General features: G+C 72.3%; 3 protein-coding genes across 5 annotated transcripts; 2 read left to right on the plus strand and 1 right to left on the minus strand.

Annotated features, from left to right (window-relative positions):
• Positions 1-152: 152 nt before the first annotated feature.
• On the minus strand, positions 153-5,798 carry TFE3 (transcription factor binding to IGHM enhancer 3). Its single transcript, XM_075738728.1, has 11 exons — positions 5,689-5,798; positions 4,460-4,634; positions 3,783-3,965; positions 3,475-3,709; positions 3,185-3,370; positions 2,752-2,850; positions 2,120-2,222; positions 1,756-1,812; positions 1,586-1,661; positions 1,318-1,465; positions 153-1,075 (listed from the first exon to the last, which is right to left on the minus strand). Exons 2-11 carry the CDS (start codon positions 4,585-4,587, stop codon positions 734-736), a joined length of 1,557 nt encoding a protein of 518 aa, XP_075594843.1. The 5' UTR covers positions 4,588-4,634; positions 5,689-5,798; the 3' UTR covers positions 153-733.
• On the plus strand, positions 4,930-8,540 carry CCDC120 (coiled-coil domain containing 120). 3 transcript variants are annotated; one of them, XM_075738737.1, is made up of 10 exons: positions 4,930-5,177; positions 5,510-5,600; positions 5,704-5,810; positions 5,992-6,099; positions 6,494-6,671; positions 6,860-6,901; positions 7,006-7,141; positions 7,244-7,351; positions 7,512-7,907; positions 8,450-8,540. In XM_075738737.1, exons 2-10 carry the CDS (start codon positions 5,552-5,554, stop codon positions 8,520-8,522), a joined length of 1,197 nt encoding a protein of 398 aa, XP_075594852.1. In that variant the 5' UTR covers positions 4,930-5,177; positions 5,510-5,551; the 3' UTR covers positions 8,523-8,540. The 3 variants fall into 3 exon arrangements, with proteins under 3 accessions (XP_075594852.1, XP_075594853.1, XP_075594854.1); XM_075738738.1 differs by having other exon boundaries at positions 4,930-5,172; XM_075738739.1 differs by lacking the exon at positions 8,450-8,540 and having other exon boundaries at positions 7,512-8,090.
• Positions 8,541-9,691: 1,151 nt separating this feature from the next.
• On the plus strand, positions 9,692-11,372 carry EBP (EBP cholestenol delta-isomerase). The gene is made up of 5 exons (XM_075738770.1): positions 9,692-9,792; positions 9,957-10,287; positions 10,595-10,631; positions 10,728-10,858; positions 10,964-11,372. The coding sequence occupies exons 2-5, from the start codon at positions 9,984-9,986 to the stop codon at positions 11,170-11,172; spliced, it is 681 nt and encodes a 226-aa protein (XP_075594885.1). The 5' UTR covers positions 9,692-9,792; positions 9,957-9,983; the 3' UTR covers positions 11,173-11,372.
• Positions 11,373-11,594: the final 222 nt, after the last annotated feature.

Consider the following 11,594-nt stretch of genomic DNA (forward strand, 5'->3'; position numbering starts at 1 on the left):
GCAGCTCCTCGTTAATAAACGTTTTATTTCCCACGCGACAGTTTCCGTACAAAATCAGGACACGGGGGGGGGGGTGTGGGGGGTGGTGGTTGGGCGGCCCCTTTAAGTGGGGGCGGTGGGCGGGGCCTCGAAAAGAGGGCGGGGCCGAGGATGGGGCGTTAGTGCGGTGGGCGGGGCACGTGTGAGTGACAGCGGGGAGGGCGGGGCTTCTTGCCTGAGGGCCCAGCCCCCAGGAGCCCGCTGGTTGGGGAGGGGCGGGGCCAGCCGGGGGGGCGGGGCCTTCCCAGGGGCGGGGCCTAGGCTTCCCTGAGGGGCGGGGCTATCCACTGGGGCGGGGCTGCCTCTTGAAAGGGCAGGGCTGAAGAGGAACCTTAAAAGGGCCACGCCAAGGCAGAAGCCTTTACAAGGCCACACCTAAGTGGGGCCCACACCCGCGCCTTAAAAGGGCGACACGGTGCGACCGCCTTAAAAGGGCCATGCCCAGCCGAGGTCCTTTAAGGAGGGGAGGGTCCACCAACCGGGCATCTTAAAAGGGCGATAGGGTGGCAGCACCTCAAAAGGCCAACGCCACCCTTTAAAAAGGGCCTGCCCCTTTTAAGAGCCCTAAAACACCACCCTGTGGGGCCCACCTGAAACAGCCGTCGGGGTGGGGTTGGGGGGGTGTCCTTAAAAGGGCCACACCCGAGGGTCCTTAAAGGGGCGGCGCAGGGTCGGAGGGGGGGGGGGGGCACGCTCAGGGGTCGTCCTCCATGCTGAGGCTGCTGCGGGGGCTGGAGGCGCGGGAGGGCCCCGGGGAGGCCAGGAGGGCGCCGGGGGGGCCGAGGGGTGACAGTCCCCCGCCGTCATCCATCAGGATGTCATCCAGGCCCCCCTCGGGCCCTCCCAGGCCAAGGGGCAGGCCCAGCCCCGGGGGCAGATCGTCAGCCAGCGCCAGGTCCAGGAGGCACTGGGGAGTGGGGGGACCGCCCGGGGGGAAGGGGGGACCCCCGGGGGCCTCCTCGCACCCCACCTCGGCCGCCGACGCCGCCGAAGGGCTCAGGGGGAGCCCGTGCAGCTGCGCCTGCAGCTCCAGCTCCTGGGAGGACGGGGAGCGTCAGCCGATGTACCCCGCCCCCGGTACCACAGACCCCCCCAACCCACCCCAGACCCCAGCTCAGCCCCACCAGCCTCCCAACAACCCCCCCCCCCGTGCCCTTCTTTCTGCTCCCCCCATCCCCCAGAGCCCCCCAGCTCCTCTCCACCCCCAATTCTGCCCTTCCCAACCCCATAAACCACCTCCCCGTCCCCATAGCCGCCCCCAACCCAGCCCCCTCGGACCTGGACGCGGAGCTGGAGGCTGCGGTTCGCCTGCTCCAGGCGCTGCTGGTGCAGCTCGAGCTCGCGGGAGCGCTGCGTCTCCTTCTGCAGCTTGCGGATGTAATCCACCGAGGCTTTCAGGATGGTGCCCTTGTTCCAGCGCATCTCCCTGCCGGCATCGAGATACCTGGGTCCCGTCAGTACCTGCTGCGGGGACCCCTGGGTGCCGGGGGTCCCTTCCAGGACCTGCTGTGGGGTCCCCAGCGCCCACCCGGAGTCCCCCACTCACGGGTCGTTGGATTTGGGGATGAGGGTCCCCAGCTCCTTGATGCGGTCGTTGATGTTGAACCGTCGGCGCCGCTCGACTGCGGGGGACGGGGAAAACGTCAGCTGCGCGGTGGCCCCCCCACACCCACCCAGGCCCCTCCGGCCCCCCCCCCGTTTCACCCCCCAACTCACTCAGGTTGTGGTTGTCCTTCTTCTGCCTCTCCTTCAGCAGCGCCTTTGCCTCCGTTTCTGGTAGGGAACAACCACGAACCTCACCACGGCCCGACCCCAACCCGCGCTGAGATCCCCCACCCCCACCCCACAGAGACCCCTTCGAGCCACCCTGCCCCACAGGAACTCCTCAAGGACCCCCCCAAAGCCCACAGGACCCCCCCCCCCAGGCCCCACAGAGAAACCCAGGACCCCTCCTCACCACAGTGACCCCCCCCAGCCACGCAAGGACCCCCCTCACCCCACAGGACCCCCCCCCGGACCCCTCCCTGGCCCCATAGAGACCCCCCCCCATGGACCCCCCCACTTCCAGGGCCCCCCTTACCCGAGAGCTCAGCCTTGACGTGGGGCAGCTCGGCGGGGCAGGAGCTGCTGCCGCCTGGGGGGGGGGGGCTGAACACCTCCAGGAGGGGCCCGGGGGCGGGCAGCTGGTGGAGGGGGCGGGGTCAGCATGACCACGCCCCCAAACAGGCCACACCCACTTCAGTCCTGGCCACACCCACTCAGCCCAAACCACGCCCCCCCATTGGCCAGGTTGGGGAGGGTGGCTAAGCCCCGCCCACAGCTGCTGAGGTCACACCCACACAAGCCACGCCCCTCGTGCTTAATCACGCCCACCCCCCAAGTCCCGCCCACCTTGGGGAGGTCCCACCCTCCCTTGACCACGCCCACAGGCTCCAAGGCCACGCCCACCTCCCCGCAGCACCTTATATGTGAGCCTCTCACCACCTACTGCCTTATATGGGCACAGGCCACGCCCCCTGTGGCTCTGATGGGTGGAGCCCCACACACACCCCCCCCCCAGCCGGGCTGTGCCTAGGCCACGCCTAACCAGGCTTTCAGCCAATGAGATGCATCGGGCAGGGCTTGTGTATGCCACGCCCCCTCCATGGGGAAAAGGGGGCGTGGCCTGCGGCAGTCCCCGCCCCCTGCCAGCCCCTTAAAGGGGTAGCGCACCGTGTTCGGCAGCTGGAGCCCCCCCTCGGCCGGACCGAAGCTGAGCAGCTCCTCGTAGCTGGACTCCAGGCTGATGATCTCATCGATGACATCATCGATCTGCAGGGGCGGGGGGAGGGCAGAGATAAACCACAAATACCTGTCCGGGCTGCCCGGGTTCACCTCAGACCCATGAGGGGGGGTTGGTGACACCGCGCCCCCTGTATCGCATCACCGCGCCCCCTGTATCGCATCACGGCCCCCCCGGCGTCGCGTCGCCCCTGCGTCACCGGCTCCGTATGACGTCACAGGACCGCTGCGCCGCCTCGCGACTCCCGGCGCCACGCGGGGCGGTGGTGACATCACGCCGTCCTCCCGTCACGCGCGCACACCCCCCCCCCGCCCCGCCCCGTGACATCACGACCCCGCTGGGAGCGCCGTCTCCCTCCCTCACCTCCTTCTCGGAGCCGGGACCGATGTGGAGCAGGGCCAGGGGGTTGTGGGGGGCAGGGGGCTGGGGGGGGGGCCCCGGGGGGCTGGGGGGCCCCCGGCCCAGGGCGGAGGTGAGGTACTGCCGGACCTGCTGCCGCTGCGCCGCGCGCAGGTGGTACCGCGTGGGGTTCTCCAGGTGGGTCTGCACCTGAAACGGGGCGGGGGGGGGGAATGAGGTCGGGGCGGGGGGGGGCTCAGCACCCCCCAAATCCCGTCGTCGCCCCCCCGCCCCTGGTTTCTGTGCGGCCTCACCTTGAGCACCTCGGGGGGCACGTGGGGGGGAGCCCGGGGCTGGGGGGCGCCGACGGCGATGGCGGGCGAAGGGCCGGGGGGACCGGGTGCCGTGGGGGGGCCGGGTGGACCCCTCCTCTCCCGCTGCTCCTGCTCCTGCGCCTGCGCTCGCATCAGCTGCTGCCGCAGCAGCACCCGGGACGAGGGGGGGGCGGCTGGGGGGGCCGCCACGGCCGCCGGGGGGGGTGGCCCCGCGCTGGGGAAGAAGGGGGGGTTAACGGCGGCGGTGGCGGGGTGGGGGGTGTTGGGGGGGGGGCGGTGACGGGTACCTGCTGGGCAGCGGCTGACTCTTCAGGCAGTAGAAGGTGCCGGGGGCATCTGCGGGGGTCCCTGGGGTGTCTCCGGGGGGGTCGCCGGGGGGGTCACTGCTGGGGTCCCCGGGCGTCCCCCCCCCAGGTGGCTCCCACTCGATGTCGGCCACGATCCCGGACTCGGGGAGCACCGAGCTCAGGCTGCCCCGGGGGAGGGGGGTCGGGTCTCACCAGCCCCACAGCCCCCCCAGCCCACCCAGACCCCCTCCCAGTCCCCCCAAATCCCCTCACAGCCCCCCAGATCCCCCCATCAGCCCCACAGTCCCCCCAGATCCCCCCCAGTCCCACATCCTCCCCCACAGCCCCCCCAGATCCCCCCCAGCTCCCCCCACAGTCCTACATCCTCCCCCACAGCCCCCCCAGTTCCCCCCACAGCCCCCCAGATCCCCACAGCCCCCCCAGCCCCCCCCCAGGCCCACATCCTCCCCCCAGCTCCCCCTGGGACCCCCCTACATTTTCCGCAGCCACTCAGTCCCTCCCGGATCCCCCCCAGACTGCCCCCCCTAAACCCCTCAGGACCCCCCAACATCCCTCCCATCCCCTCCGCCCCCCCCCCCCCCCAGCCTCGCCGTGGGGCAGGGCTGGGGTATCCCCGGAGCTATGGGGCTCCCCCGGGGGGGCCCCCCCCCTTTTACCTGAGCAGCCGGAGGGTGTCGGGGGCGCTGGGCCCCTCCAGCAGGACGTAAACCGTGGGGCGCCCGGGGGGTGGCGCTGGGGGGGGGCCGGGGGGCACGGGGGCCCCCTCGGCCGCCCCACGGGACATCGCCGCCCCCCGCGCCCCACGGCGCCGCTCAGGGGCTCCCTATGGGGCTGGGGAAGGGGGGGGGGTGACACACACACAACTGTGGGGCTGGGGGGGATGCTATGGGGCTGGGGGGGACGCTATGGGGCTGGGGCTCCCCCCAGGCCTCGCAAGGGCTGTGGGGCCGCCGTGGGGCCGGGGGTCACTACAGGAGCCCGATGGGTGTCGGGGCGTCCCTATGGGGCCTGGGGGGGGTCCCCGCGCCCCGAGCGGGGGGCTGTGGGGCCGAGGCAGGAAGCGCTGGGCGATGGGGGGAGGGGGAGCTGGCAGGAAGTGACATCACAGGGTGGGGGGGGGTGGGGAAGCAAGGGGGGACCCCGACACCCGCCCGGCCGCCTGGGAAGGCCCGTGCTCCCCGCCTGGCCGCCTGGCTCCTTCTGGGGGGAGCGGGACCCCCCCAGCCCCCGGCCCCCGGGTGTCCCCGAAGAGGCAGAGGGGCTGCCGGGACCCCACCTCGGGGCGGGGGGGGGGGGAAAGGGGGTGCGGGGCCGACCCCCCGCCTCACCGCCTGGCTCCCAGCCGGCCCCCGGAGCGACACCCGCTGGGGTAAGGTAAGGGGGGGCTGGGGGGGGTCCGGCCTTGTCCCCCCTCCCCTCCCTCCCCACACTGGGGGGGCTGAGCTGGGCCCGGACATGGGGGTTGTTTTTGGGGGGGGAGGATGACGCCCCTGAGGTGCGTCTGGGGGGACCCCTGGGGTTCATGGGGGGGGGAAGGGGGCAGGTGGGTGGGTCCCTTTTTTGGGGGGGGGGGCACCCCTGTGGGGGGGAGAGGGGGGACAGCAGGGTCCTGGGGGAGGGGCCGGCCGGGCGGGGTGCAGGCCGGGGGTGGGGGGGGGGGTGGGTCAGGCCCTGACACCCCTCCCCCCCCCAACGGCTCCCCGCAGCGCCCCGAAACCGATGGGTGCCGGCCCCGCGCCCGCCCCGACATGGAGGTGAGGGGCCACATCATCCCCCCGGGCACCTACAGCCCCGCAGGTACGGTGACCCCTGACCTCTGCCCCCCATCCCTGACCTCTGACCCCCTTCCCTTGACCTCTGACCCCCCCCCTTTCCCATCCCTGACCTCTGCCCGGCGCAGGGGCGCCCGCCGGGCGGCTGCAGGAGCTGCGGGAGCGGCAGCGGGGGCTACGCCAGGCCCTGGGGCTGCGCCTGCGGGAGCTGCGGCGCCTCTGCCTGCAGGAGGCCGTGAGTCACCCCTGACCCCTCACCCCTGACCCCGGGGTTCCCCCACTCCCCCCATCCCCGGGATCCCCCCAGCTCCCTCTGCCTCCCCCCCCCCCTCCCCTACCCCGGGGACCCCAACAGCCACAGCCCCCCCCCCCCCCCCCGGCCCCCCATCGCCCCCCTCCCCCCCCGCTGTGCGCAGGAGCTGACGGGGAAGCTGCCCCCCGAGTACCCCCTGGAACCCGGCGAGAGGCCGCAGCCCCCCCCGCGCCGCCGGGCCGGGGGTCCCCCCCGCGGAGCCCTCCCTGAGGTAAGCGGGGGGCAACGGGGGGCGGAGGGGTGGGGGGGGGGGCAGTGAGGGGTTTGGGGTGGGGGGCGGTCCTTCCCCCCCCTCGCCCCCGTACCCCGAGTGTCCCACGGCGGCCCCCGTACCCCCATGGCGGCCCCCTGCACCCCTGTCCGTCCTATGGCGGCCTCCATAGCCCTACGGCGGCCCCCATACCCTGTATGTCCCACGGCGGCCCCCGTACCCCCCCCTCGGGCTGTCCCTTCGCGGCCCCCGTACCCCCATGGCGGCACCCACGTACCCCAATGGCGGCGCCCATACACCCTCTGGGCCCCCCCCCCCGCCCCATTTCCGTACGGCGGCCCGGTCCAGTCCGGTCCGGTCCGGCCCCGCCGTTCCCGTTTGCCGGTTCTCGCAGGCGACGCGGGCGGCCCGGCGGGAGGTGGCGGTTCAGCTACAGGTTGTTGAAGCCGCCCGACGACTGGCGGCTGCCCCTGGGCTGCCCCCCGAACAACGCCGCCGCCGCCAACGCCTGCAGGCCGAAGCGGCCCAACGGCTCCGGCAGCTCCGGGCCCAGCTCGGGGCCGCCGCTCACGGTGAGAAACCGGGGGGGGGGGGGGTGTCCGGGGGGGGGGGGCCTGAAGCACCGGGGGGGTCCCCAGAGCACCGGGGGCTGGAGCCCCGTTGGGGGTCCCCAGCTGGGGAGGGGGCAGGTTTGGGGGGGCCCCCGGCGGCGCTGACCCCTTGTCTCCCCTCGTTTTGCTCCCCCCCCCGACCCCCCCAGATCAGAACGGGTCCCTCTGCGACCTGCCCGCGCTGGAGAACGGTGAGTGTCGGGCGCCCGGGTCCGTCCCTCGGGGATTTGGGGGGGGGGGGGGAGTCGGGGTTCGCCGGACACGGGGGTCTCCCCCACGTTGCATCTCCCCACAGGGGCCCTGCCAAAGCCCCCTCAGAGCGGAACCGGCCGCCCGTCGCCCCCCCGGACTGGATCCGGCAGCCCTGACCGCCGGCCGCCCTGGGGCCCCGACACCCCCGGCCGCCGCAGCTCCCTCGCCAGCCCCGCCAGGTGAGTGAACCCCCCCCCCAAAAAAAAAACCCCCATTCCCCTCTCAAACACCCTGGTTTGGGGGGGCTCCCCCCCCCTAACGCGGTGCCGTGGCTCCCCCAGCCCGGCACGGACCCTGCCCCGCAGCGCTTCCAGCTTCGAGGGCCGCAGCGTCCCGGCCACCCCTGTCCTGGCCCGCAGCCCCTGTGGGCGTGGGCACCCCCTCTGCCGGTGAGTGTTTTGGGGGGGGGGGGGGCGCTACTGAGCCCTGGGGGCAATTTGGAGGGTGCGTGGGGCAATCTGGGGGGGGGCGTAGGGCGGTTTGGGGGACCCCAGGGGGTTTTGGGGGACCCTGGCCTCTCCGCCTCACCCCCTGTTCCCCCCCCGCCAGTCCTGAGGTGCCGGGGCTGCCCCCCCGGCCCTGGTCGGGCAGCCAAGACTCACAGTTGGGGGGGGCCCCGGCGCCCGGCCCCCCACCGTCGGCTCCCCGTACCCGTCGCAGCAACAGCTCGGAAGCCTTGATCGACTGGGGGGGCCCCCCCGAAAACGTCCCCGATTCCGCCCGGGGTCGGGGGGGCCCCCCCTCGGCTGAGCAACGTCGCAGCCAGAAGTGGCTGGCGCTGGAGGGGCTGCGGGACTGGTACCTGCGGCACACGGGGGCCCCCCCGGCCGCCCCCCCCGGCCCCCGTCTGCCGCCGCCCCCCCCGGCTCCCGCCTGGGCCCCCCGTCGCCGCGACCCCCCCGGCCTGCCCCACTCGCTCAGCTACGCCGGGGCCCTGGCGCCCAGGTACGGGGCGCCCCGGGTGTACCGCGCACCCCTCTTTTAAGGGGGGGGGGGTTGGGGGCGAACCCCAGCGTGGGGGTGCGACGTCAGCCCCCCCCCTTCCCCTCAGGGAGGCTGAAATCTCCCCCCGTCCATTGGGGATCCCCCTCCCCGTCCTTCAGGGACCCCCAAATTGGGGACCCCTCACACCCCTTTGCCCCCCCCCAAACCTCCCCCTTCACCCCACCCCAGCACCACCCCAGCCCCACATTTGGGGTCTCCCCAATTTCCCTCCAAACCCTGCCGCGTCTCCGGCCCTTTCAGGGGGCACCTCTCCTGCTCCCCCTCTTTTTTTCCCCTCTTTTCTTCCCTCGGGGGGGGACACCCCATCCCCAGGGCTCTGGGGGGGCTCGGAGGGGGCAGGGGCCGTGTATGGGGGGGCTAATTCCTGTTTCTCTTTTCTCTCTCCGTTCTCTCCTTTTTCTGTGTCTTTTCTTTTCTCGTTTCTTTATTTTTCTCTTTACTTCCATTTCTTTTTTTGACGTTTCTGTTCCTCGCCACCCCAGGGCTTCGGGGGACCCCCCCGTGGCCGCCCCCCCTCCCACCACGGACCCGCAGCCCCCCGGCACCTTGGTGTGACACCCCCCCCCCAAACCCGAGGGGTCCCACCCCCTGAATCACTCCATACCCCCCCCCTTCCGAATTTAGGGGGGACCCCCCCTCAAACCCCGGGCTCCCCTGGCCACTCCTGGCGAGCGGCCGGTTTTGGGGGGGCCCCCCCCCGTCGCATCCCCCCCCCCCCTTCGGGAGGAGGGTTTTTGGGGCGAGGGGGGGGGCGCACAGCCGGGTTCAATACAGGGACCTGCTGCCACCGCCTCGTCTGGCTCCTTTTTGGGGGGAAACGCCGCCGGTTTGGGGGTCCTCGCTGCCTGTATACCTCCTGTACTGCCCGGGAGGGAGGGTCCGTATGTATTCCATACATCCCGGGGGGGTTTGCTGTATGGCCTGGGGCGGGGGGGGGGGAAGGGGCCCCTACGCGTTCCTGGGTGGAGCCATGCGTCTGGAGGGGCTCTGTATGGTCGTGGGAGGAGGCTGTATAGAAGCCATATGGTTCTGTGGGGGCTGTATGGCAGCTATACGTCCCTAGAGGGATCTATACGGCCCCACAGAGCTCTATACGTCCCCGGGGGGGGCTGTACAGCCCTGGGGGTGTCTATATGCTCCTGGGAGGGATCTATGTGGCCCCCATATATCCCTGCAGGGTGGGTCTGTGCAGCCCAGGGGAGGCCATGTGGCCCCTATACATTTTGAGGGGATCCATACAGCTCCTATACAGCCCGGGGGGGGTTCCGGGGAGCCCCTACGTGGCCCTGGGAGGGAGCACAGGGGCGTTGTACGGCTGGGGGGTCTGTATGGCCCCTATAGACCCGGCGGGGTCCCCGTATGGCTGGGGGGGTCTGTATGGCCCCTATAGATCCGGGGGGTCCCTGTGGCCCCTATAGAGGAGATGGGGAGAGCCATAAGCCACGCCCCCTATGGCCCAGGCCACGCCCCTATGGCCCAGGCCACGCCCCCGGCCACGCCCCTCCGTGGCTCAGCCATCCTCCGCGTGTAGCCACGCCCCCGAAGCGAGGCCACGCCTCCAGGGCGGTGGCCCGCGGCGAAGCCCCGCCCCCAAGCTAAGCCTCCATGTAAAGCCCCACCCACCCCGCCCCTTACGCCCCGCCCCCTGGCCCCACATCTCCCCAGCGGCGGGGGCGACCAATCGGCGGGCAAAGGGGGTGGGCGGGGCGAGCCGCCATTGGTCGGCCGAGAGTCAGCGCGCTCCCATTGGCCGCGGGGGCGGGGGCGCGGCGGAGGGAACGGAGCGGGCTGGCGGCACGCGGGAGAACGGCGCGGCGCGGCTGAGGTGAGGGCGGCAGTGCCGGGGGTGGGGGGGGGGAACCGGCGGAACCCGGGGGCCCGGGTGGTGCGGGGAGGCGGGTGGAGGTGTCCGGTGGGAGGCGGCCGGACCGGTGCGGAAAGGTCCGGGGTCCTGACCTCACTTCCGCCTTCTCCTCTTCCCCCTTACAGAGCAGGGGCGACCGTAGCGACGTTGCCATGGAGACGACGGCGCATCCCTATTGGCCGCGCTCTCTGCCGTTGCCGGGCTACGTGGCCAGCGCGCGCCCCGGCTGGCAATCCGCATGCGCGGTGGCGGCGGGCGGGGCGGGGCTATTGGCTTTAGGTTGGGTTTTGGGCGGGGCTAAGGGCGGGGTTAGGGGCGTGGCATCTCGAAGCCCCGCCCGCCGCCTTGCGCTGGGCTGGTTCCTGATGTGCGCGGGGATTCATGGGATACTGGAGGGTTACTTCAGCCTCCGGCACCGGGAGCTGCCCGCCGCCACCGGGCTCCTGGCCGACGTCTGTGAGCGCTGGGCTGGGGGGGGAAACGGGTGGGTGGGTTCCTATGGGGGGGTTCCGCGTCTCTGGGGGGTTCCCAGTCACCAGGGAGGTTTGGGGAGGGGTCCCCTGGGGGGGGGGGGTCAGTGGGCCCTGAGGGGAAATGGGGGTTCCCCGGCCAGCTGGGGGGGGGAAGGGGTGATGGAGGGCTGTGGGGTGGGGCTGGGAGTCCCCCAGGTGCCGGGGGTGGGGGGTGAGGAAGGGTGGGGGGTACCTGCCAGTGTGTGTGTGTCCGCCCCCCATCCCCACCACCAACCCCGCGCTGCCCGCAGGGAAGGAGTACGCCAAAGCGGACAGCCGTTACATGACGTGAGTTGGGGGAGGCCGGCAGGGAGGGAGGTGTTCGGAGGAGCGGGGCGTCTGAGCTAACCCCGCTCTGTGCCTGTGTGTCCCCCTTGTTTCCAGGAGCGATGACTTCACGGTTGCCATGGAGACGGTGACAGCCTGGGCCTGGGGCCCCCTCAGCTTCCTCACCTTCCTCGCCTTCCTGCGGCACCACCCGACCCGCTACATCCTGCAGCTCCTCGTCTCCCTCGGTATGACGTCCCTGCGCGCCCTGGGAGGGGACGTGAGGGCGGGCCGCCTGCGTCCCCGGAGCCGCCCGACCCTCCCCGACCTCCGTTTCCCTTCCTCCCGCCCAGGGCAGCTGTACGGGGACGTGCTGTACTTTGCCACGGAGGCCCGAGCGGGCTGGAGCCACAGCGACCCCCGGCCCCTCTACTTCTGGGGCTACTTCGTGGGGCTGAACGGGCTGTGGGTGCTGGTGCCCGCCGCCCTCCTGGCTGACGCCTGCCGACACCTGGCCGCTGCCCAGCGCGCCCTCGACCGTCCCCGCCACAAGGCCCACTGATCCCGGCCGGGAGCTCCGTGCGGAAAAGCTGAGGGGCCGTTCGGGGTGAATTTGGGGATCCCCCGAGCCCTCCGGTGTTGGATTTGGCGCTTACCGGGGTGCGCTGGGGGTGACGCTGGGGTTGCTGAGCTCAGGGACAGCGGCCCGGATGCCTGAGTCCCTTTGGGGAGGGGAGAGGACAAACTGATCCCCCTGTTCCCACCGAATAAACGAGCTGGAACCGGAGCCGTGGTCTGTGCTGGGCGGGGGGGAGAACGGACGGACGGCGGACAGGAGGACCCGGAGGAGGAGGGGGCGTGGCCTGGGGGAGATTGACAGCTGCTGTGGGAGGGAGGTCTCGGTCGGTGGGGATGTCCCCGCCTCCGCCGCTCGTCAGCCAATGGGAAATTAGGTCGCCCGTCGTGGCCAATGGGAGGGTGGGG

Source organism: Balearica regulorum, chromosome 35, assembly GCF_011004875.1.
Source record: "Balearica regulorum gibbericeps isolate bBalReg1 chromosome 35, bBalReg1.pri, whole genome shotgun sequence".
Classification (NCBI taxonomy): Eukaryota; Metazoa; Chordata; class Aves; order Gruiformes; family Gruidae; genus Balearica; species Balearica regulorum.

Excerpts from the sequence above, each read along its gene's own strand:
- TFE3 (XM_075738728.1), bottom strand. The coding sequence starts at position 4,587 with ATGTCCCGTGGGGCGGCCGAGGGGGCCCCCGTGCCCCCCGGCCCCCCC. Across the intron at positions 3,966-4,459 it reads GACACCCTCCGGCTGCTCAG|CCTGAGCTCGGTGCTCCCCG; the intron begins GTAAAAGGGGGG and ends CCCCCGGGGCAG. Across the intron at positions 2,223-2,751 it reads GGCTCCAGCTGCCGAACACG|CTGCCCGCCCCCGGGCCCCT; the intron begins GTGCGCTACCCC and ends CCCCTCCACCAG.
- CCDC120 (XM_075738737.1), top strand. The coding sequence starts at position 5,552 with ATGGAGGTGAGGGGCCACATCATCCCCCCGGGCACCTACAGCCCCGCA. Across the intron at positions 5,601-5,703 it reads GGGCACCTACAGCCCCGCAG|GGGCGCCCGCCGGGCGGCTG; the intron begins GTACGGTGACCC and ends TGCCCGGCGCAG. Across the intron at positions 6,902-7,005 it reads CCTGCCCGCGCTGGAGAACG|GGGCCCTGCCAAAGCCCCCT; the intron begins GTGAGTGTCGGG and ends ATCTCCCCACAG.
- EBP (XM_075738770.1), top strand. The coding sequence starts at position 9,984 with ATGGAGACGACGGCGCATCCCTATTGGCCGCGCTCTCTGCCGTTGCCG. Across the intron at positions 10,288-10,594 it reads CGGGCTCCTGGCCGACGTCT|GGAAGGAGTACGCCAAAGCG; the intron begins GTGAGCGCTGGG and ends CGCTGCCCGCAG. Across the intron at positions 10,859-10,963 it reads GCAGCTCCTCGTCTCCCTCG|GGCAGCTGTACGGGGACGTG; the intron begins GTATGACGTCCC and ends CCTCCCGCCCAG.